The 26,662-nt window shown below is 24.9% G+C and overlaps 1 protein-coding gene across 1 annotated transcript; it reads left to right on the top strand.

Moving 5' to 3' along the window:
* Window positions 1-13,137: 13,137 nt before the first annotated feature.
* Window positions 13,138-25,886, top strand: LOC117168526. Its single transcript, XM_033354257.1, has 5 exons — window positions 13,138-13,450; window positions 16,284-16,505; window positions 18,868-19,140; window positions 21,760-21,987; window positions 25,424-25,886. The coding sequence occupies exons 1-5, from the start codon at window positions 13,148-13,150 to the stop codon at window positions 25,733-25,735; spliced, it is 1,338 nt and encodes a 445-aa protein (XP_033210148.1). The 5' UTR covers window positions 13,138-13,147; the 3' UTR covers window positions 25,736-25,886.
* Window positions 25,887-26,662: the final 776 nt, after the last annotated feature.

The following is a 26,662-nucleotide window of genomic DNA, read 5'->3' as shown; positions in this document are numbered from 1 at the left end:
TAGGGTTGTAGAGAATAATCTCCCTGAGAAAAAATTTCATTTATTATAATTTAACCATTTTTCAAAAATTAGTAAGAACTGCTAGATAGAGAAAATTAAAATGCAAAAAAAACTATGTTATAATTAATGGTTTTATAAGTTTACAATTTCTTTATTCCAAAATAAGGTTTTTAATTTCAGATGAAATCGTGAATAATATTATTTAAATTCTGGCAAACAAATTGTTATGGTTTTAAAAATTGAAAACGTATATCAATCATCTCCCATGGAAGAAAAAATTTTTGTTCACGAAAATAGTTACTAACTTATGTAAAATTATTATTTTAACTGTATTTTTTTATAATTGGATTTTTTCTTACGGTCGCTTGTTATCGATTTAAAAATAATGGGTGGATTTTAATAAATCATGGCTTATTTTTTCCGGCAAAAAATTCGCTACAACTCTACTGTATATAATTTTCAAAATAATTTAATAATAAAATAAAGTTATTTATTAGAAATGTTTTTTTCATTTTGAAATTTTTTGTAACGATTTCAATCATCGAAAAACTTACTTTCAATATTGGAAACAGTATAATTGTAGAAAATGTTTTCTGCAAAAAAGTGAGCCACCATTTATTGAAATTCTGTTAATAAGTTATGTTTTGCAAATGAAAAAGTATTATTTTCATGAAAATAGTTTAAAAATTAATCATTTTAATTAGTTTTCAGTTATTACAATTCAACCATTTTTTAAAAATTAGTGAGAAGCGATAATGAGAAAAACTTAAAATGCAAAAAAAGAAACAAAGTTAAAATAAATGTTTTTTATAAGTCAAAGAATTTATTCATTCAAGATAATGTGTTTTATTTGAAATTAAATCATCAGTAATATCTTTTAGATTCTTAAAATCATAGAAAACTTTTTTGCAGAGACCTGATTTTAATATGATTTTATGAATTGTAAAAATATTATCAATCATCTATGAAAGAACAACATTATTTTGTATGATAAAAGTTTAAAAATTATGCAGAATAATTATTTTAACAATATTTTCTGTAATTGGATTTGTTTACTGTCGCTTCTTACTAATTTTAAAAAAATGCTTAGCTTTTAATATAATGTGACTTTTTTTTGTCAAAACATTCATTACAGCTCGCCTGTTTCTAATTTTTGAAATGATTGAATAATATTTAAATAAAGTTATTTTTTTGAAAAGTCTTTACATTTAAAAAAGTTTGTTTTTATCGGTTTGAGTCGCAGAAAAGTTTACTTGCACAATTGAAAAAAGTTAAGTTTAAACAAATGTTTTCTGCATAAAAAAGTCCGTCATTTAATAAAATAAATTTTAATCAGTCATGTCTTATGAAAGAAAAAATGTTCTGTTTATGAAAAGGGTGCATAACTTAAAAAAAAAAAAATGATTTTAATAATATTTTTAGTAATGTGATTTTTCCATACTATCGCTTCTTATCAATATGTGAAGAGTAGTAAATAACCGCACAATGTAGTATGAAGCGATGGCACAAATAATTGTTAATATAAATGTTTCTGGTGAGTTTTCACGGTTTTAGTAAAAATGTTTATTATTTCATGTTATACCTCCAGGAATATTATTTCAATTCTTAAAATCATAGAAAAACTACTTTTTCATAGATCTGATTTTCGACACATCTACTTTAGTTTTACAAAACATATGTAGATGTAAAATATTCTGCGAAAATTCTTGCAAAATTTTTTGTTAGAGGTCATTGAATTTTTCAATACCTTTATCTGAAAACTCCGAAACTTCTGAATGAAAAATAGTACGCAAATTGAAATTTTATGCTGTTGGTTTGGTCGATAATAAAATATTCTAGAATTCGAAATCGATATCACACGAAAATTTAGGGCACTAGTGTCCTGAAAAAGTATAATTATTTTAGAATCGATACATTTTTTTTATTGATCATTTTCCAAGTGATAATTCTAGAAATAAATGAACAAGACCCAGGAATCGAGATTAGAAATACAGTGATTTTTTTATGCTAAAAAAACCCAAGAAGTTCAGAAATGTATCGCTTCGAAAATGATTGATTAAAATTTGCGGAAAAATGGGAAGACTTTCTTGACCTGCAGGAATGTGATACAAATTGTAACTCAATAAAATATAAAAACTTTGCAAGCAAGAAATAAATTAAAATTCAAGCGTTACTTTTTCCTGATTTTCAATTTCATAATTTTTTCCTGATCCACCCTATTATCTAGTTATATACCGTTCAAAAATAAAGTTCAAAAATAAATAAAGTATAAGAGATTTCCTATTATTTTCCGTTACTCCCAGAGAATAAAAAATCTGGAAATTTTAGAATAGTCATTTGTTTATTAAAAAAACATAGTTTTCTTATAAAAATCATCATTAAGTTTCTGAAGGACTCGTAAAAACCTTTTTTTAAATTGTTTGGGTCAGTCGTATTTGTCCTTATGCTTTTTTGCCCTTAAATATTTTTCTTTATATGGGTGGGGTAAATCCAAAATGTCTGAACGCCAAAGTTCAAACAATAATACTAATTGCACGAAACAAAACTATATTTTTCAAATATCTAAAAAAATATATTTTCCACTATACGTGTATTTGAATATTATTTTTAATTTTTCAAAAATAATTCAATTAAATAATCAAATCTACTTAGAAAAATTTGTAACATTGTTATTATTTAATTAAATAAATTTTTATAATTAAAAAATAATATCGAAATACACTTACGGCAAAAATATTTTTCAAGTTATTAAAAGAAATTAAGTTTACTCTTATTTTGTGTTATTGCTTGGTCAAAACTTGAGCTACATAATAATGGCTAAATAATTTTGAAGCGAAAAATAAAGCCTCACTTTTTAAAAAAATTGTGCTCTCGATTTTTTATCATGTCCAAATATGCCCGTTAATCGAAAAAAATTCCCCCCTGAATTTTCGTAAAACCTAATAATATTTCTTGATTACACTATTTTTTCGATCCATTAACTTAATTCTTAAATTTGCACCCTCACTTTTTTTGAATTAAATATTATATTTTTTATCATCGTCAAAACTTTAGAAAACGTGTGCCTCGAGCGAAAAAAAATGTTCTCCACCATTTTCTTGAAACATATTACTATTTCTTAATAAAATCTGTTATTTGTATTGATTAAAGATAAAGAGTTAATTTTTACTTTTTTTATTTAAAATTTGATTTCTGAGATCCTTTCTTATCGCTTCTGTACACTCGTATAAGAATTTCTGTTAGGCTCTTATAGCATACTACCTTTCAATTATATACATTTATTTTCGATTATTTTTTTTTAAATATTCGAAAAAACGAGGTTCCTTTCGATATGTATGAAAAAGAATTTTAAATATTGTTTATAACTTCTTCAACAATAACTGGTGGTTCATAAGTCTAAAAAATGTGCAATCAAGATCAATTTGGCCGAAGACTATGGGTATTGAGCACCCAGTTAATACCTTGATAATAAAAAAAATCGAAATAAAAAAATAATAATATAAAATTTTAATATTTTATAGAATGCATTTAAATAGTCTACGAAACTCTTTCTTGTAGGGTGGAGATAATTATGCATACATATTCTGATAAACGAAATAAAGATTACTCATAATAATATTAATGAATCTTATTGGTAAGAGGCTTAAATAAATATTTACTCTCTGTTCATTTTTTATATTTTATAGATATTCGATTTTTCCTTCGGGAAAGAATACAAGTATATGGTATTTAAAAACTCAAAATAGACAATTTTTTATCTTTTAGTTTTATAAGTTTTGCCTGTAAAATAATTTGTAATAGACTTATGTATAATGTATATGAATCTTTAACACGTCATTAAAATTTTTTTGAACATTTTATTGCATGCAAGTGTGGATTTCTTTCCAATGGCCAAAAAGCATGATATGTTCCAAGTTTTAGCCAAATCGGGTAACATTTACCCTTAGCACATACTACTTTTAATTTTCTATTTCATTAACATACGGGGAAAGAAGTGAAAAAATTCAATATACACATAACTATCTCTGTTTTCGTCAAATTCTTTTATAAACCGAGTTTTCAACAAACGGGAAAAAAATTCTTGAACAAATTTTGTGAATAACTACAGAGCAAGTGTTGAAATTGAACATTGGACATTTTGAAATAATTCAAAATGAAGAAGGCTATTTAGATGGCAAAGAGATGATTAATTTCCTAAGTTTTCAAGCAATGTCTATCAAACCGGACGAGGTCAGCAAGTTTATTTGTATAAATTATTCAATAGTCAATGCCAGTTGAAATTTTGAATAAATCCAAGATTGCGACTGGCTCGAATTAAAGATCTGTAATTGATTAATTTCACCAGTTTTCAACAGAAGCCTTTTAAACTTTGCAAGTTAAACAAATTTATTTTCAGAATCTGTCCTCTACAAAATCCAATATGGTTATCTTCATGCCATTTATATACAATTATACATACTCATCTTTTGAAAAAAAATATTGTATTCACTGTGGTTGGTAATAGATGCTCTTGTCAAATATTCTCAATCAAGGTGAAGTTTTATAATAAAAGTTAAAATATTCGTTAAATTCACAATTTTAGTTTAAACGCCACCTTGGATTTTTTCAAAATTTTGACTGTCAAACCCTATTTCACAGTTTCTCAAATTGAATGTGCTTAACTTTGTAAGCTTGAGAGGCTTCCGTTGAAAATTTGAGAAATTAAGCGACTTTTCAAATTTAATTTGCCGCCATCTTGGATTTTGTCCAAATTTCGGCTGTCAATAACTTTTGCATAGTTTCTACAAATAAATGTGCTTATTTCGGCATTTTTTTAGACTTTCCTTGAAAAGTATGGAAATCAATACTTTTTATAAGATCCAAACAGCCACTATTTTGGATTAAATTTTTTATTTATTTAAGCACTTGCTTTGTCGCTATTAAAAGGTTTTCTTTTTTTTACGAAATTTGAGTCCCTTTTATTAAAATATATAGAAAAAATCATTTTTGGCCATTTTTTATGGATCCGCTGTTTCAGAAATGTTATTTCTAATCTACACCACTTTTTGGGTATTTTGGCTATTAGAACGAATTTAGCACCTGGGAACAAATTAATTTTGAGTTAAAAAAATAAGGGACTTCCTGGAAAATTTTGAAAATTAAGTTTTCCAACCACCCGCATGTAATAATATTGTCAGTCATTTATTTCCCGTGTATTTTTATTTCTTTTTCATGTTTTTATTTTATTATCTGTTCGGAAATTCGAAAATTTGGTTAAAAAGTTATACTCGTTGGTTAAAAATTCGACGTTTGTTTTAATTCTTTTTCTTTGGGTTGAAAATTCAACTACTTTTTGTTGCAAATTTGAATGTTGGTGTTGATAATTCAATAGATCAAATTTTTTAAACATTTTTCTTTTTGGTTCAAAAAATAATCTGTTTTAGTCGAGATTTAATCTTTTCTCGGCTAAAAAAATGCAATTATTTTTCATTTTCAAATTGAAATCCTTTTTGTTTTTGAATTAACCTTTTTTTAAGATTTATATATTAGGGTTGAAAATTCAACTTTTTTTAACAGAAAATTCGTAATTTAGCTGGAAAGTTTAACAACTTGGATGAACTTTTGTGTTTCTTTCTTGACAAAAAAGTTTTATTTTTTTTTTACAATCTTTTTAGTTAAAAAAATTCATCATTTTATTTGAAAATTCATCTGTTTGGTTGAAAATTAATGTTTTTACAACAAATTCGTCCTTTTAGATAAAGAATGTATCCTTTTTTATTGAAAGTCTCACTTTCTTCTAAGATATTCAATTATTAGGTTGAAAGTGCAACTGTTTCTAATGGAAGATTAATATATTTTTTTAATTGACCAATTTGGTTAAAAATGCAAGTATTTGGTTCAAAACTTGATTATTTTGTTGAAAGCTAAACTATTTAGTCCTTTTGTATTGAAAATTCATCTATTATAGCAGATTAGTCATTTCGCTGGTTAAAATTATTGATAAAAAAATTTATAATTTTTAATTGTTTTATTCCACTTGTAAAACATATAATGTATGCTAAAAATATTACAAGATAAAAATGTTCGTATTTGAATATTACTGGTCAGGGAAAAGTTAGGGCCTTTTGAAACTGAATATTTGCATCCATCTGTATAATGTATAACTTATTCAATTCATGACTCTGTGTAAAGTTTATAAATCTTCAATTTATTTTATTACAGGAAATATTGGAAAGTCATCATGAACAAATTTTGAAAAATGTTGAGAAACACCTTTATAGATTATCAAGGAATATTAACAAACTTTTTTTCTTTTAATGTTTCTTGCTGGCCTCCTCTTTTCGAATTATTATTGACAAATTATTTATTTAATTTGTTATAGGTAAAGGATTACCCACCTCACCTTCCAAAGACTTGCCAACTTTAAGAATTAGAAGGATTGTCACACTTCAACAGCCAGAAGACAGTGAACACAAGTGCCGCTATTGCACTAAAACTTTCGGAAAACAGCATTCTCTAAAGCGTCATGAAATCTATTATTGTTTTTTGAATCCGAAAAAGGGCACCCATCCAGACATTAAAGTATTTAGTTGCGAAATTTGCCTTGCAAATTTCTCCCAAGAATATAATCTAGTAAAACATAAAAAATATGATTGCGGTAAAGTACACCAATGTAAAGTATGTGGTCGTGTGTATTCAGGAATGAGAAATCTAGGAAGACACGTGCGTTCGGTTTGCTCTAAAACTTTGCAAAAAACATAATTTTATAGCTGCTAGTTATCCTTATTGCTTTTTAGATCGTAAACACTTGTCATTTTTACGGATTGTCTTCAAATTTTTCAATAAATAAACTTTGATTAAATACGTGTCTTTTTATTATTATGTCTTATATATGCAAACAAATTATGTTAAAGGGAAGAAGATTAAACGGCTTTTATATACAGCTTTCTTAAAAAATCACTAATTTGTTGCTATTTTGTCTCGAATTTATATTTTTGGAAATTCTTACTAACATCTGACTTATTCTGTTGCAGACGATGATCCATCCAACTTGCCCTATTTAAGAGTTAAGAAGATAATGAATCTTCAAAGCCCAGAAGACGAATTAGACGTTTGTGTTTACAAATGTTCTTTTTGCGAAAAAAGCTTCGGTCAGTTGCGATATAAAAGGCTTCATGAAGATCATCATTGTTTTTTGAATCCAGAGAAGATCAACCGGAAAGAATCAAAGTTATATACTTGCCAAATCTGCAACGCGAGCTACACCCATAAGTCGAATTTCACAAAGCATATTCGACATGATTGTGGCAGGTCGCATGTTTGCAAAAATTGCGGCCACATTTATTCAGATATTAGTAGTTTGAGGAGACATTTTCGCAGAGGTTCTTGTGTGCGAAAAACTTGTTAATTGCTGTTATTAATCAAAGGGATCACTGTCCTTTCCTTATTTTCCTGCGTTTCCCTTTTTTTCCCTATTCTTAAAATTTCAGAATACGGTGGACTCTTGAGGCTCCAATTTTATTTTTTAATCTTACTAATAAAAAGTTTACAATTATTATTACAAAATATTTAGAAGAATTATAATCTATTCGATGATTATTAATTGACCAATGGCGACCTGTTTTTGGAAAAATCAACTTTTATGAGAATTTTTTTTATGGATTAAATTGTTTATATATTAAATTAAATTTTCTTGAATTTTCATCAAGTGAATTATCAACTTTAGGAAATTCATTTATAAATTTTCTTCCATTTTAACAGTCGTAAATTCATTTTCCAATTTTATGTTCAACTGTTGAAAATGGATCATTGAATTTTTCAACAGAATTAAATATAATTGCTGGAAATTAAAGTAAATTAAAGTTGATTTTGTTTAAAAGCGAAGAAAATTTAATATTGAACGTTTAAAAATTGGAGTCAATTTAATTTTTAACTGCCGAAAATCGAAAAAAATTGATTTATCAATAGTTAAAAATTCCATGTTTGAAAATTGAATTTTTCACAGATGAAAATTTATTTGTATTAAATTGAAGAAAGCTGAGAATTAAATCGTTAAAAACTGAATTTTCAACTGTTGATAATTGTCATTTTAACTGTTGAAAGTTGAAGAAAATTAATAGTAGAATTTTCGTCGGATGAAAATTTAAGTTTCGAAAATTAAAGAAAAATTTAATATTTAACTGTGAAAAACTGGACACAATTTAATTTTAAACTGTTGAAAATTGTGGAAAAATTACGATTCAGTTATTTACAGGAGACAATTTAACTGTTGGAAATTGAAAATTTCATTAATACGTGTTGATAATTAAAGAAAATTGATAATTGCATTTCAACAGTTGAAAATTCTGTTGTTGAGAATAAAATAAAATTAGTAGTAAATTTTCAACAGATGAAAATTCAATTGTTTTAAATCTTTTAAATTGAAGAATGCTTAAATTTCAATTGTTCTAAATTGATGAGAATTGAATATTTAAATCTGAAGAATTGTAGATACTTTAATTTTCAAGTGCTGAAAATTTAAGAAAGCTAAAAAGAAAATTGTTGCAAATTTAAGAAAATTGAATACTGGACTGTTGAAAATTAGAGACAATTTAATTTCCAACGGCTAAAAATAAATTGTCTTAAATTCAAGAAAGTTGATAATTAAATTGTGGAAAATTAAAGATGATTGGTAATAGAAGTTTCAAAATATAAAAATTGAAGGAATTTGAATATTCAAGTGTTGTAAATTCTAGAAAATTTAATTTTCAAGTGTTGAAAGTTGAAAAAATTGATAATTCAAATATGAACATTACAAAATTGAAGAGAGCTTGAAAATGGCATTATGATTATTATTACTATTATTAGTAAAAAATAATAGAATTTTCGTCAGGCGAAAATTTAAGTTTTGAAAATTGAAATAAATTGAATATTTCACTGTTAAAAACTAGATGCAATTTAAATTTCAGCTGTTGAAAATTTAAGAAAATGTATCATACAATTATCAACAGGTGGCAATTTAATGTTGAAAATTGAAGAGAATTGAAAATTGCGTTAATACTTTTTCATAATTTTATTTCAACAGTTGAAAATTCTGTTGTTGAAAATTAAACTAAATTGATATTAAATTTTTAGCAGATTTTAAATTAATAAAAGCTGAAATTTCAATTCTTCTAAATGGAAGAAAGCTGAAAATTAATTTTTTTTTAAATTGGAAAAAATTGAATATTTAACTGTGGAAAATTCTAGATAATTTAATTATTAGCTGCTGAAAATTTAAGAAAGCTAAAAAGAAAATTGTTGCAAATTTTCGAAAATTGAATGTTCAACTGTGGAAAATTATAGAAAATTGAATTTTCAACTGCTGAAAAAAAATTGTCTTAAATTCAAGAAATTTTATAATTAAATTGTAGAAAATTAAAGGTGATTGGCAATTGAATTTTCAACGGATGAAAATGGAAGGAAATTGAATATTCAATCGTTGTAAATTGTAGAAAATTTAATTTTCAACTAAAGAAAATTGATAATTGAATTATGAATAGTAGAAAATTGAAGACAGCTTGAAAATTGTATTATTATTTTTAGTTAAAAATTGAAGAAAAATTTTATAATTGAACTTTCAGCAGGTGAATTTTCTTTAATTTCCAGCTGTTGAATTTAACATAAGAATATTTAAAATAAGAATTCCAATCCATAAGCCAAAAGTGTAAAAAAAAGGATATTTTTCCCAAAACTGTTCGCTACTGGCAGGTAACCGTTTTTTTTCAAATTAATAGTCATTAAATTGACTATCAGTAGGGATTTTATGAGATTTAAAAAAATTCCAACCCTGATTATATCCTTTATCCCTTATAAAAAGTTTTTTTTCTTGTTTTCTACATGTAAAATTTAATGTATAATCTTTTCCTTAATTTTCCCCTTTTTCGTAAAAAAACTTCCCTATTCCCCTTTTTTAAATTCCTTTTTTACTGTGCTCTCTGTACGCGCTATATTTTATTTTAGGAGTGAACGTACCAAAAAAGACGTTTATTTATACCGTAATTTCGGCAAAAATGGTCCATTTTTACGATCGTTTATTTATGAAGTTATAATTTATAAAATATAATCTATACAAAATATTATATAAGTATCCTCTTTAGCGGAGCACATTTTTACAGGTCGGCTAATAGAAAAGGAAAATTGTATTAATCTAGCCCAATTAGAAAAAAGTTAATAGTATTATAAAATATAAGACTTTAATTGAAATTAAATCTTAAACCAGAAAAGCAAACCATATAAATGTAATTTTACAGTTTTACACCCAGAGAATAGTTTTTTTTTTACTTTAATTTAATCTAGAAATTTGTTTAATTTCAGTTGATGTCGGTTTCCTTATTCGAATTAGATACATTAATTCTTTGATAATATTTCTCTATAATTAATTTAATCAAATTATTTTAAAAACAGAATATTCTATTTTTAAATTTAAAAGAAGGTTTTAGTAAAAAAAAACTCAGTAGCTCTTATAAAGGCTTTTAATTTAATTTTTTTCAAGTCCAATAACCGAATCATTAACACAAACTTTTTCTTTTATTTCAATAAATGTTCGCTTGGAATTAAACAAATATTCTTTCCTTTTAAAAATGGGTTTTATTTGAAAAACTAATTATTTCTTTAATTCAAATTAAAAAAGAGTAACCAAGAAATTTCTTTATATTAAAGAAACTTTTCGTTTGCTGCATAGCAATGTACAAATTTCTTTGCTTCAAAAGAATTTTATTTGAATCCAAGAAACTGTTTTCTGGATGTATAAATATACTGCATTTTACGTTTAGCGCTTACCTTTGTTGTATAAAAATCGCATTATCTAGTACAAATAAATAAATATGAATTATTTCTCTTTTTATTTCTTCAAAACATTGTTTAGCGTCTCTCACATATGAAAAATCCTTGATAAAAATTGGAATGATAAACTTATCTATAAAGTAATGCATTTTTTCAGTCACAAATTTTATAATGTTTTAATAATATTTACTGATATTTTTCAATTATTTTGTTGCAGATAGAACGTCACTTTTAAGAGTGAAAGAAATTGCAAAAATCCAAGCAGCAAGAATAGAAGACTTAGATTCTAATAGATGTCTTTACTGTAAGAAGAGTTTTATCGCAGGACGTTATAAACAGTTGCATCAGGATTATTATTGCTTTTTAAATCCACGTAAAGTCAAACCAAAATGAATAACATCCTTCAAGTTTAAAATATGCGAAATAAATAAAAAAAGTACTTTTTACTTTGCGCTACTCGAAATTTAAAAAATTTGTTTACTTTGTTACTGCAGATAAATTGAAGGAAATATCTTCTATTTACGGATGAAAATCACACGATTAAAAAAAAAATTTTTAACTAAAAGCTTAGAAATGTTTGAAAATAAATCAATTTTATTTCACTTATTGCAAGTGAGAGTTATCTAATAAATGTGCCTTAAGGTAGTTGTGCCAAAAGTAAAATACCTGAACAAAATAGTTTTTCCAGGATTTTAAAAATAAAAATATTATAACTGATGTCATTTTAAATGAATAATATTATTTTTAATGAAAAACGTTCAAATTCACAAAAAAAAAACATTAATTTTAACCATGTTTTTTGCAATTGAATTTTTTCTGACCATCGCTTCTTGCCGATTAAAAAAAAATTATTTTAAAAATTAGAAACAGTATAATTGTAGATAATGTTTTACCGGAAAAAATAAACTGCTCAGAAAAAAAGCTCAGAAAAAATTGAATTGGAGAACACATGGTTAAAATTAATGTTTTTTTGTGTGTGAATTTTAACATTTTTCATCTAAAAAATCATGTTTTTTATTTGAAATCACATTAGTTATAATATTTCGATTCTTGAAACCATTGAAAAACTTCCTTTCGTATATCTGACTTTTAGCACAATAACTAACTTAAATAAAAATTTTAAGTTATTTGCTGTAAAAAAAATTAGTTCTCTGAAAAAGTAGTTTTTATATGAATTTAAGTATGAACATAATATTACTGGTGATGTCTTTTCAAAAAAAAGTATTATTTTCATTAAAACAAACAAAAAACTGACAAGACATTGCATTTTAACAATCTTTTTCGCAATTAAATTTGTGTTCGCTATCGCTCATCAATTTTTGAGTAATATTTTAATTTTAATACAGGATAGATTATTTTTTTGTGTAAAAATTCTCTACAAACTCTTCGGTATTTTGAAACAGAATTATAGGAAATTTTTTCACCTAAAAAAGCGCAACGATACTTTAAAATTCAACCATTTTTAAGACATTAGTACGAAGCGATAAAATTTGAAAAATCAGTTAAAAACAATTTTTTAAATATTTTTTTCCTTACATGACTACCGATATAATTTTAATTCTTAAAATCAAAGAAAACTTTTTTTGAATGAAAAACATAATTTTTGCCACAACTACCTTAAACCTCTATAGAGCCAAATTTAAAAAAAAGTTAATTTAATCCTGAAAATGCGCATAATTGAGTATGTACTCGTATTTTTAGTGTTAGATCGAGTGATTGTATGTGGGCCCCCATCCGAATAACACCGGGCTAGCGCTGCCTAACTTCGTTGATCCAACGAGAAGCCTTACAAAATTTTCATCCGTCCAAGCGTGCTTGGATTCTTGGCAAGAATGTATTTTACAGGAATAAATATTTTGAAGAATAATTGCCTTATTTTTTAAAAGAGCTTAAAAAACGAAATAACAAAATATACAGGAAAACTGTTTCCATATAGAAAATAAATTTTTGTTTTAGGTGTTTTACTGAATTAAAATATATTAGGTTTACTGTCAAAATACGCCCATTGTACAAATATAAATTTAAATAGTATTGAAATCAAAAACTATTACAATTAACAAAAATAATTTTATTCAAATTCAATATCAAATAGAATACTTCAAACAAATACTTCCCCAACAGATAAACCAAAATTGGACCTTTTTCTCCATATTTTATCATATAATTTTTTTTTGTAACGAATAAACTTCTTATAAATAAAATTGTGTGTTTTATATATTTTTTTCGAATATCTTCAAGTAAACCAGGTGAAGAATTCTTATTAGATTTTTAGCTACTAATATTTTCAAATATGTTAAATTGTATTAACTCTTGAATGTTTTTTGTATCGTTTATCTTTTTCTAAATAAATTCTGATGATGCTATTATGCATTTTCTTACAGGAAAAGGAACACCACTTTGCAAAGATGTACCATTTTTAAAAGTTAGAGATATTGAAAGACTTCAGACGAAAGAAAAAGAAGATGCAGGAACTAGTGCAGAGCATTACATAATCTTGATGAATGGGGAAAAAATACCTTTAGTTACTGCTGATGATTCCACAACACCTGATACTGCTTTACCATTAGTATCCACACAATTATCTGCCCATTTGCCATTATATGTTGCTGCTGGTTCTTCATCTTTGAGCTCGATTCCTGCACGTGCTGACGAACCATTATTCGACAGGGTATGTTTTAAACATTTCAAAAGGCCAGAGAACGGATTTGAAATATTTTCGAGTATTATAAAAGTTTCCGACGAATTTTCTTCATTTCAATTATTTGAAGATATGTTAAAGGATTTTACGGTATTTTTTCAAGCATGCAAAGAATGTTTAAGAGTTTGAAAAGTTTCATAGGATTTAAAAAGATTTTATGTGATTTCATATAGCTTAGACTATTTTTAATAAATGTTAGTAATTTTAAATTTTTCGAAAAAGGATTTGAAAGATTTTAAGCTATTTTTACAAATTACAAGTAATTTTTAAGAGCTTGAAACATTGTAAAGGGATTTCAACGAATGTAAATTTTTAAATCTAATGTAAAATGTAATTTCAGTAATATAATAGGATTTTAATATTTTAAGGTACTTCAAAGGATTTCACGGTATTTGTTAGAGCTTTATAAATTTTTGAGGACTTTAAAATGATCTCGAACGATTGGATAAATTTTAGGGAATTTAAAAAGATTCCATGGCATTTTCAAGCGACAACAATTTTCGAAGTTATTTCCAAGGATTTTAAGGGATTTAAAAATATATTTCATAGGGTTTTAAAGAATATACTGAAACATCTGAAGATATAGAATTATTTTATGGGTCCTATATATTTAGAAGCTCTCAAGGTATTAAAAGAAAATTTCAAATAATTTGAATTCATTTGAAATTCAGACTAAATTCTTGTTAATTTAGTGTGAAGCCTTTCGAATTCTTTTCAATTTCTTCAGTTCCATTCTCCGATTTTAGCTCAGTTCAATGGGTTTAAAATGATTATTTAAAAAATTTTTGTTTAATTCATCCTCAAGTTTTTTAAACTCATCTTGAGATTCTTGAGAATTTATTCAATTTCTTTTAAATTACCTTACATTTTTCTCAACTCATTTCAAACTAACTGAATTGATTTCAAGTTTTTTTTATTTACCATGAATTTTAATGAGTTTCATTAAATTTTTCTCATTTTTCCTTAAAAAATTTTAAGTATTCAGGGTGGCCGCTGGACCAGAAAATGACCGGGACTTTTCTGAGATCGGGAAAACCCGGGAAATGAAAGTGAATTTATTTCTTGATCGGGAATTTTACGAATTATAAGAAGAAAAATTTGCCCACGTCTGATTTCAAAATTTTTGTAAATAATTAAAGTAACTAAACAATAGGATTTTAGGATTTGACAAAATGATTCTAAATCCGTTCAAAATTTAAAAATTTCCAGATTGTAACTGTTTGAATTCGAAAGCCTTAATATATTTATTCCGATAATTTTATTTTTAAATAAGAATCTTAATGTTTCACCAATCAAATATTTTTGGTTGAAAGGTTTCGGTCTTCCTTTATATTATTTTTTATATTAAATTAAATAAATAAATTAATATTTTCTTTTATTAGTTTTCTTAGCCATTAGAAATTTAACTGTTCATTTAAGACGAGTATATTGAATACATTTTGAATTTTTCTGTTTAAAAAATGTTCAATTTGGTAGTGAAATTGTTAAATTTTGACGTATAAATAGCCCTTGAACACTTATTATTTGTAAACAAAATGTGAATAATTTCAAGAGATATTTCGTAGTTTTGAAAAGTTTCCAAATTAATTAAAAACTTGAAATGTCTTCAAGTAATTGAAAACAAGTGTGTTAACATTTTTGTTTAGAACTTTTAAATACATTTCAAAATTAACTGAATTTGTCTACAACTTTTGGAAAATCCTGCAAATTAAAAAAAAATCCTTAAAATCGCCCAGGTTCTGTTTTGATCATTTTGGAAATTTCTTTAAAACTTTTTAAATTTTCGGTGACAATAATTTTTCAAAATGAAAAATCATTTTCAATTTTCCTAAGAATCTTAAGAAAATGTTTTTATTCTGTCTAAGCCTTTCACGATACTTTAAAGGTTTCTAAATTTTTTGTTTGAAATCTGCGAAAATCCGCATTTTATTTTTAATTCGGCTGTGGGTATTTGCACCAAAATTTCGTTTTTTATTTGCAGGATTTTCTAAAAGTTGTAGGAGAAATTAAATTTATTTAAATATATATTTAAACGTTTAAAATTTTCAATTGTAAAGTGTTAGTACCTTCCATTTCACCGTGTAAATTTAATTTATTGTTTATTACTTTAAATTGAAAAATGTTTAGAATAGAGTTCAATTTTATCAATTTCATTGGCCGTGAAAAATGTTTGCGAAACGGGAAAATAACTGTGAAATCACCGAGAATTTTTTTCCTCGATTAAAACGGCCACGCCTAGTATACTTTAATTTTACTGAAACTATTATAAATTTTTAAAATCTTTTGCAATGCATTAAAATTTTTTTATTGACTTTGAATTGTTTTAAAGCTTGGCGAATTTATCCTGAATTAGTTATAATTCACTTGGGATCCTTAATAATTTTATTACAATTTTTTTATTTCTTTCAAATTCATCAGAACGTTAGTCACAATAATGCACATTAGTTACCTTTAGTCACTTTTTGGACTGTAAATAAGTCGCTTTTGGTGAATTATTTGGTTTAAATAGGTCTCTCTTTTTAATAAATTAGACTAAGAATTAAAATAAAACGTTTATAAATTTAAAATAAAAATTGTATTATTCCATTTAAAACAAATTCTAGATAGAAAAGATTACGAAATTCGAATTTTGATCTTTAAATATTAATAGTCGGGTATAATAAAAAAAAAAAATCAGAGAAAAGTCAGGTAGTTTTGAAAATGAAGTTCTGCTGCCATTCTGTATCTTTTACAGTAAAATATTTGATAAATTTTGTTTAAACAATTATTTTATTATTATTTAATTTATATTTCATTATTTTAGGAAAAGGCTATTGAGGGCTTGTTTCCTCCTTCATGGGTAAATGACATGCATGCTCTATTGAGTAGATTAGAGAAACCTGAAGACACTTTTAGAAATGATATCATCAGAAAAATTGTACGACGAATGGAAGATACTCCTTTATCACATGATGATCTTCCGGATATCGCAGATCAAACTCTTCGCAGATTGCCTCTTCTGAAATTAAAGAGCGTTAATGGAACTGTAAGTATTGATGGAAAATTTAGAATAATAATACTTTGTAAATCTACTGAAATTTATTTGATACACATTTTTTAATGGTACTTTTAAGAAAAAAGTTATTACTAGTCTACTGAAACTAAAAGCGTGTCATGAATAAAATTAAAAAAAAATAATTAACTGAATGTTATAAAATATTTTTTTTTAACAGGCTCTCTACTAAATTTAGCTTGTGAAATTGCTGCATTTTTGCCGTTTATAAAATATAAGGTCACTCTTAGTATAACCAATGAATACATAAAACAGGCAAAATTTGGAAGTCCTCAACAACAGCTCCGATTTGGATAATTTTTTTTTAATTTTGTTTTTTTTATATTATTTAAAATCAGAAACCTTTTGGAGGAGGCAAACAATTATTTAATTGTTTAAACAATATTTATGATATTTATTTAAAAATTAAGTTTTGTACCCATTTTTTCTAAAAATCTCTTTATATAGTAATTTCAGGATAAAAAAAAAATTGTTAAAGTAAATTGTATATCAATAATTATATATTAAAATCCTAAAAATTTGCTGTGTGGGTCAAGAAATATGTACGTGTTTGACACACTATTGCGTTAAATTTGGTTAAAAATTCATCTTTTAAGGTATAAAATTAATCATTTTGGTCAAAAATTCTACTATTGGGTTAAAATTTGAAGTACTTTGTTAAAAATGTATTGTTTGGTGCATGGCTTTAGTTGAAAAATGATATCTTTGGTTGACAATTTTCATTTTTTTTTAAGTCCTTAACTTTTGTTTGATTGTTATTTTTTAAATAAAAATTAAACTATTTCAGGTGAAGATTCATCACTTTAGTTAAAGATTCATCTATTTGATTAAAACTTTAACTATTTTTTTTTAATTCGGATTTTTTTGTAAAAAATTAATTTTTTTTTATTGAAAATTATAGTACTTTATTTTTTTGTAAGATTTATTTTTCTCAAAAGAAAATGCAACTATTTGGCCGAAAATTGATCTTTTATAGTTGAAAATCCAATAGACTGTTTAAAAATGCACTTTTTTTTAATTCGCCTTTATCTCCAAAAAATTAATCTTCTCGATTGAAAATTCATGTTTTCGGTTAAAAATTAAATTATTTAGTACAAAATTATTCTGTTTTGAGCATAAGAAAGTTTTGTAGAAATTTATTTTGATTTTTTTTAATTTCAAAAAATTGTTATTCACATTTGTATTTTCCGTGTGTTTTTTGAAGGCCCATTCTGAATACTTTGGAATTCCCTATAAAATTTTTTTCGTAAGGGTTATAGTTATTACTAAAGCTCTAAAATAATTAATTATAATTAATTATAAAGTTTCAGAGTTGTTTGTGGATATTTAGGAAAAACAAGGTAATAAGTTGTTAGAGACAGTAAAAATAAATAAAACGTCGACGTGGCGTGGTAATGAAAAAAGTAATGTATTCGTCTAACTCGCATCATAAACAAGCGTGTTATTGTTATTATCCATTGCGGTTAATCGTCTACGATTAATCATATCTCTGATATTAATGAAAATTAAATTTTCTATTTTTTGTATATGTGAGTAAAACACTAAATTATTTACATTTAATAAGATATTTCAAAAAAACTGATAAATAAATCTTTATCAAATTTCATTTACTTAAATTTCATTACATTTTGAGTAGTGTCTGATATAGAATATTAAATTTCTCACTATTATTATTTTAAATATTAAATAAATAAAGACATTTCTGATTGTGTTATGAATATTAATTTTATGTTACTGCACTATTATATAAAAAAATAATAAGTAATTATTCGAAAAATTTTTACTGTATAATGATTTAATTTTTAGCTATTTATGACATTACAATTGTTTAAGCAATAGAAATACTTGTTTTTGGTAATATCATTCTGATTCTTAAAATCATAGAAAACTTTTTTTCCGGAGATCTGATTTTTTCAATTGAGGTAAATATTAAATCCAGAAAAAAATAAATTATGCAAAATAAAAATTAGGATGAATAGTAATTCGGAAATATAAAAGAAACTAAAGTAACTAATAAAAATATTTCAATTTTCAAAAGAGATGATTCAAGATGTTTAGCGCATGAAAAATATAAGAAGCAAGTTTGAACGCTTCAGTTTGAAATTGTACAATTTCAAAAGTAAAATTTTAATTTTGGTGTAAAAAGCATTTCATAATTCTTCAATTTTAATTAGGATATAGCTTTCATTTTTTTGGATTATAATTCTTCAAAAATACTTATTTTCATTGATGCCTGGTTGAGAGTAGCTGAATGACGGAGATTTCAAGATAGAAATTCAATTTTTTTTTCATTTTTAAAAATTTCCTATTTGAAATTTGTATTTTAATATTACAGGAGGCGTTAATTAGTCAGATGAAGAAGTGTTTAAAAAATCATGAACAGTACATGAATCGGCAGAGGAAAAAATCCAACAGAGCCAATATTAAAATATCGCACAAAGCGTTGATGGCAGCTATGAATGAAGAAATGGAAAAATTGACACCGTCAGTCAACGTACTTAACACTCTTCTCGTCAATTGTCGAAGAAAAAGACAAGAAGAAGCTAGACGATCTACATCTGCCATTAAACATTTACGAGACTACCCAGCTCTAAGAATCAATGAATTGGTAAATAAAATACATCCTTTATCCATTTTTTTTATAACTGTTCGTGAGAAGTTCGATTTCTTTTTTTAGAAATTCGTTCTTGTTGGTCGAAAATCAATTTCTTTAACTGAAAATGTAAATATTACATTGTTGGTTAAAAATAGATTTTTTTAAATGCAAAAAGGTATTTTTGGGTTGAAAATTTAACTCTTTTGTTGAAAATTCATATTTTTGGGTTCAAAATTTATATTTTTCGGTTGAAAATTCACCTGTTTTTTAGATAATGCGCATTTTCGGCTTCAAAATTCAGCAATTTCGTTGAAAAATGTGTTTTGTTGATTTTTTATTTTTTTATTTTCAGAATTAAATTTTTTATCTGAAAATTTAAATGTTCTATTTTTGTTGGAAATGTATCCTTGATGGGGTTAAAATTCCACTATTGGATAGAAAATCAGGGTTGCCATATGCCAGGGAAATAAAGGTTTGTCAGGGAATTGAATTCTCTGTCAGGGAAAATAGAAATTTATGTTTTTATATTATATTTTAGAGGAAATTCCTAACATCAATATAAATATTTTTTTAATGTACATTTTTTAAAAATAGAATTCGATTCTTAGTTTCTTATTTGAAGTTAATGCATATTTTTGGTTATTTTTTTTTCTACTTTTTATTACAAGGGGTAATTTTTCTAAATAAGGGTTGATGTTAAAAAAGCGATTTGTAAAGCTAGCGCCGCCCTGTTTTCTCAAAAACTAATAAAGGACAAAATAATTTGATTTTGGTCAAAAATATGCATTATGACATTTTTTTCGTTAGTGGCGGCGCTGAGTCGTCTGACCTTAATTAATTCATACTGTCATGTAACCAGCATTTTTCTGGCTAGTTTCACTATTTTGTTTAGCTCATTATTGAAACCTTGTTCGCATTTGCAATACTTTCCTGTCAAGGAATTTTGTCTAAATGTCAGGGAAATCGGAAAATTCAATCTTATGGTCACCCTGAAAATTCATGTATAATGTTTAAAATTCATCTTCTTGTGTTCAAATTAAATCTGATTTGCTGAAAATTTATTTTTTTGTTTGAGGAATCTCAATTATTTGAAAATTCATTTTTTAAACTGAAAATGAAATATTCGATTTTTGTTTGAAAACTGATCTCTTTTAGTTGAATATTTAACCATTTGTTTGAAAATTCATCAATTTCGATTTAAAATTAACTTTCTTGTTAAAAATTCAATATTTTGGGTTTAAAAGGCAACTGTGTTCTAAATAAATCGAATTTTTGCTTAAAATTTTAACCCTGTTGTTGAAAATTACTTTATTTGGTTGAACACTCAACTATTTTGTTAAAAGTTTGCATTTTTTTTTGTTCAGTTAAATTCAACTGGTTTAACATTTTTTTCTTTCTTGAAAACTCACCTTTTAAACTGATAAGTTAACTATTGCATTTTTGATTAAAAATTTATCTTTTTCGTAGTAGAAAATTTTAGTATTTTATCGAAAATTTTCTGGGCTGAAAATGAACTTTCTTGCGGAAAATTCAACTGTTTTCTAAAAATTCGTCTTTCTGACTTAAGCATTTAACCATATGGTTAAAAGTTAAACTATTTTTTAAAAAATACGTCTGTCTTGCTCGAAATTTCAACTATTTAATTGTTAACGCAACCGTTTGTGTAAAAATTTGTACTTTTTGTTGTTAAAAATTCGTCTTTTTGGGTTAAAAATTAACTTTTTTTTTGGTACAAAATATTTTTTTGACTGAAAATTAAAGTACTATTTAGTTGAAAATGCTATATATTTCAACTTGAAATTTAGAGAATTTAAAGCGTTTTATATTAATCCTTAAACGGTACACTCCAAACCAGCATAGGTAAACAGTACACTGGTGCGAATTGGTTTGTTTGGAATGTTAATATTAATTATTTAATATATTGAAGATATAATCGACAAGTAGTATATATCATACATATATAACACATAGATTTAATATATGTGGGGATAATCCGCTGCAGCTGTGTTTGCATAAATGCCAACAAAATGAAAAAACTTCAGGTCCGAATTCGCACCAGTGTACCGTTTGAGGGTTAAATTAATTATGATATCGTTATTAATTTTATTTAAAAGAATTTCTTTTCCTATTGTTCTTCTAATTTTGTAAAAAAAATTTAAATAGCCCAAAATTGATAACGTCTTTTGTGGAAGGCCCCTAACTGGAAGAAATTCTTCACGCACGCTTGATGGGCGTGCAAAGTAAAAAGTTCAGTTCTTCGCGTACTCAGTTTTGGAATGGACAAAAGTAGGATTAGAATTTCGATATTTACTTGTCAAGTATTGAATAATAAATTTCAAATGAGTTCAAAAAATGAAACTAGTAATAGTGATTGTGAAGATAATAGATTTTTGTTCTAAAAAATAATGTAAACTTTGACTTTTATAAAATGAAATAATAAATACACTCTAAGCCTCTTAATTAAAGTAATTTTTAGAATCGAACTTCTCATTCTCAGTTTCATAAGATAGTATGTGGAACGCGTGCGTATATGTGATTCTCGTACTTCTTACGCCATATACCATTATCAATCTTTCCGGAAACTTGTAAAAAATATGGACAGAAAAAAAAAATCACGTTCATTTTTTTCAGCTACTGTGCGAATTTGAAGCAATCATTGGCCTGAAAGTTACAGAACTTCGAAATCGATGGATTAATGCCTTACCGTCATTGATGCGTTTCTTTTCACCAAAGGATAGTACTTGGACAAATATGACATATAATCAGCAGACAGTAGCAGTTTTAGTCTCAACTGCCAGTCACTTTAAAGCCAGATTTGGTCAGGAAAGTAGATCCCGGAACATTATAGAAATATTTGAGGTAAGTCAAGTATTATGTAGTAATAATAATCTTGGAATTCATTAATTTAATTTTTCCTAATTGAAGCTGCTATTTTTCGCTTGTTTTTCACGTGTCTTTAAAATAGATTTATTATTCTTTTGGCATGGAAATGCTTAGGTCCCCAGCGGAACTATTGAACGTAATGGTTACGTAATTCCGAGCAATATGATATTTTGCTCCTGTTTTACAATTTTACATAGAAATTAAAACTTTTAAAAATATTTTTATACATTCATATTTATTTGAACTTATTCATTTGTTGGAAAATTATAAATTACAATCTGTCTATGGCAACCCGATGCACATGAGGTTGCCGTACATAGCTTTTAATTCTAATTTTTTTTTTAATTAATAAATAAAAATATGCGAATAGATAAAAAGAGTGTTTTATCCTATGTGGAATTTCTTAATTAATAGTTTTAAAATTAATAATATTACTTTAAATACTCTAAATTGTTTGATTTCAGATTTGTTATTTAATAATTTTGAATTAACAGCGTTCAGAATAGTGAAAAGCAAAACAAAAATTAAGACAATCATTTTTCAAATTGAATCAAAAACAATTTTAAATTAAAAGACTTAAAATTCTACAATTTCCAACATTTATAATAATTTTAAATTAACAAAATATTCGCTTGGTAAATTCCAAGAATGAATAATAATTATAAATGAAGTTTTACTAATTAATTGATTTGAAATTAAAAAGTTAAAAATTGTGTTTTAAATGTTGATATAGAAATTAAACTATCTGAAACTTATACGTTAGTAATTGGATCATTTCTTCAATTTTGAATTATTAAAGTTTTAGAGTTGTAAATTTGTTATGTTGCATGCTGAACTTTCAATTCTTTCCTTACATATTTTTTTCTTTCTAATTAAAATTAAAATAGATGAATTTCGATAAGTATAATTAACAATTCGAAAAAAGTGAATTCTTAAACGAATTTAGTTTAATTAAAATAATCGAAATTTTAAAGTGATTGAGTAAAATAGATTTAATGTAAAAATTATTTATGTAATTTTTTTTCAGTTTGAAATGAATTTCGAAGTCGTGTAATTTTCAACATTCTGTAGTAGAAATTTTTTCGTTTTCATGTTTTCCATTGAAAGTTGCTTTTTATTTTGAATGTTAAAAAAAAATCAATTTGAAAGTTTCATACTTGCAAAGTTTTTTCTTTTGAAAGGTAAAAATTACGCTGAGTTTATTTTTGGATATGTTTTTTAGTTACGAACAATTTGAAATCCTGTAATTTTAGAAGTTTTGAGTTTAAAATATTCAATTTAGTTTTAAATTTCAAATTTTATTTGTAAATAATAAAATTTTTATTCATTTATATTTTAAATGAGCTAACTATTAAAATTTGAAAATATTGCATTTTTACCATTTCGAAATTGTTCTATTTTCGAAATTTTAATCAGAAATCATTCAATTTTGATATTCTTCATTTTCAAATAATTCTGCGCAATTTTGAACACTGAATAAGAAATAATACATTTTACGACTCCTTTCAAATGAAATGGTCAATTTTTTAACATTTTAATTTCAAATTTTTCAATTTTGAGAGTTTCGGATAAAAATTTTTTAGTTTGAAACACTTTCATTTCAAATTATTTAATTTTAAACGCTTTTATTTATAAATTATACATAATAGAGTCCTTTCATATTTAAATTCTAAATTATTATTATTTTTTTAATTTCGTTAAACTCAGTACTTAAAAATTTATTTAATGATGGGGTTTTAAATTGTCTATATTTTTAGCACTTTGATATTTACTTTAATATTTTCAATACTTTATTGAAAAATATCAAAATTGAATGATTTCATATCAAAATTTCGAAATATATATATAAATTTTGAAACAAATATTTTCGAAATTTTGATATTAAATCATTCAATTTTGATATTTTGCCATTCCAAATAATTCTGCGCATTTTTAAATGCTTTGAATAAGAAATAATACTATTTTAGACTCCTTTTTAAAGAAATTGTTCAATTTTCAACATTTGCATTGAAAATTTTTTAATTTTGAGAGTTTCTGATTAAAAATTTTGTAGTTTCAAAAACTTTCTTTTTAAATTATTCAATATTAAACGCTTTTGTTGATAAATGATAAAAAATTGAGTCCTTTTCATATTTAAAATCGAAATTATTCATTGAAAAAATTTAATTTTTAAACAAATTGAATTTTCTCAAAATTATCATAATTTTAAAGTTGTTGAGTCTAAAATAGCTTTAATATCTCAGTTATCAATGAAATATTTTTTTCAGTTTTAAATAAAGTTCGAATTTTTTTAACTTGCAACGTTTTGTAGTAGAATTTTTTTCATTTTCAATGTTTCCCATTGAAAATTGCTTGTTGTTTTAAACTTTTTTTTAATAAATTGAATTTACAAGTTTTATGATTGCAAAATCTTTGATTTACAACAGCAAAAATTGCGTTGAACTTGTTTTTTAATCATTTTCTTATTAATTTCAATTTTAATTCTTTAAGTATTAAATTTTAATTAGAACTAATAAAGTTTGTGTTTTTTTTTAAATTTTAAATGATCTGACTATTAAAATCAAAATCTGAAAATATTTAACTTTTAATATTTTGAAATTGTCCTATTTTCGAAATTTTGATCTGGAATTATTCAATTTTTGTATTTCTCAATTCCAAATAATTCTGTGCAATTTTGAACGCTTTGCGAAAGAAATATTACTATTTTAACTCCTTTTTAATGAAATTTTCCAATTTATTTTATTTTATTTTTTATTAAAGAAATTCAATTAAAAAGTTCTATAGCTGCAAAATTTTCCATTTGTAACGTCAAAAATTGCGGTGAAATTATTTCTTGATCATTTTCTTATTAAGTACAATTTAAAATTCTGGAATTTCAGAAGAGCTTTAACTTTGAAACATTCAATTTAATTTTAAATTTCAAATTATAATAACATATATAAAAATTTGACTCTCTATGCATTTTAAAGTTCTAACTTTTAAAATTCAAATTTGAAAATATTAAACTTTTAACATTTTGAAATTGTCCTATATTCGAATTTTTGATCTGAAATCATTTAAATTCGATATTCTGAAATGCCAACTAATTCTGCACAATTTTGAATGCTTTGAATAAGAAATAATGCAATTTAAACTCCTTTCTAATGAAATGTGTCCAATTTTCAACGTTTTAATCTGATATTTTTTAGTTTTGAGAGTTTTCGATTACAATTTTTTTTATTTAAAACATTTCGATTTCAAATTATTTAAATTTTAAACGCTGTTTCAAAATTTCGTTAAACTTAATACTTAGAAATTTGTTCAATAGTGGAGTTTTAAATCCTGTAGATTTAAATAATGTTAAAATAAAATTGCCTAAAAATGCAAATAAAGTTCTGACTTCTGATTTTTATAAAAATTTGTCTGTTTTCAGGAAGGATCAGCATTACCTTTAACGTTGCCAGAAGCTGACGATCCTCCTCGTCTGATTGCCATTGGATCAAACACTTCTCCAAGTTTAACCGTTTCTATATACATAGGAGGAAGCTCTGTTTTTTGTGGAAATTCAATTGAAGGCTTACTGTATTTACAAGCATTATATACTGTTTTCAATATTCCTTATGCTGCTGAAGCTAAAATGGCTTTGGTTTTTATCGGGGCTGTGTTGCTTCAAAAAAAATTCGAGAAGTCTTACAAAAAATTTCAATCCGTCATCAGTGCCCTTGAGGAGTTAGATTTATTTTAATATGCCTACTTTTCTGTATATTTTTAAATTAAATGTGGATTCATACATTTCGAAGCTTAAAGTAATGCTTAAAAAATATAGACTTGTCGTTAATAATTCATTTATTTATAGTGTTGTCTATTATTTATTTGTAGAAATTCTACGTTTTTGCTTATTTTGTTTAAATGGCTGGAAAAAATTGTATTTTGTGTCAAATAAATATTGAATCTATACAAGTTGTTTCTATCCTTAATACTTTCACGATACATCTTTTTCGAGGTGAATAATATCATATTTAAGGACATACTCGTAATGATAAACGGTTGACTTCTGGAATATTCTGGAATATTTTCGGAATTTCCAAAATTCTAGAATTTTAAATATTATGCAAGAACAACTTGAGATTGTTATAAAAATATTTTTTTAAACCCATATAAAATATGCAGGATGTTTTTTTTTCTTCTATTCAATTCTTCTCCTATATTGTTTGATTACTTATTATTAAGTAAAATGCATTAATAATTGACTTACATTAAAATGATAAACTGGTATAATTCGTAGTGTTACTTGTTGGATGTTTGATTTCTATAATTAATATTATCTATGTTGTATCTTTTCCTTTTCTTTTCTTCACCTTTTGTATTACTTTCTATTTATTAATAAAAATGGTCTTAAACATTTAAACTTTTTTTTTTACAAGATAAATGAAATTATGCTATTTTAATTCTAATTTATGTGACCACAGATCATTATTAAATAAGATATTATTATACTAATTTAATATTAATTTTTTTCTGTTACAGATATGGGAATGCTATCATACACAAAATCGCCATTTTTAAAAGTTAAGCACATTGAAAAACTTCAATTTCCAGTCACAGAAGAATCAGCAGAGACAGAAGAATTTAAAATAACGCTATGTCGCTACTGTCAAAAGAATTTCTTAAG

Source organism: Belonocnema kinseyi, chromosome 2, assembly GCF_010883055.1.
Source record: "Belonocnema kinseyi isolate 2016_QV_RU_SX_M_011 chromosome 2, B_treatae_v1, whole genome shotgun sequence".
NCBI classification, from domain to species: Eukaryota; Metazoa; Arthropoda; class Insecta; order Hymenoptera; family Cynipidae; genus Belonocnema; species Belonocnema kinseyi.
The sequence above is the reverse complement of the archived record's forward strand: the minus strand, read 5'-3'. Positions and strand labels throughout refer to the sequence as shown.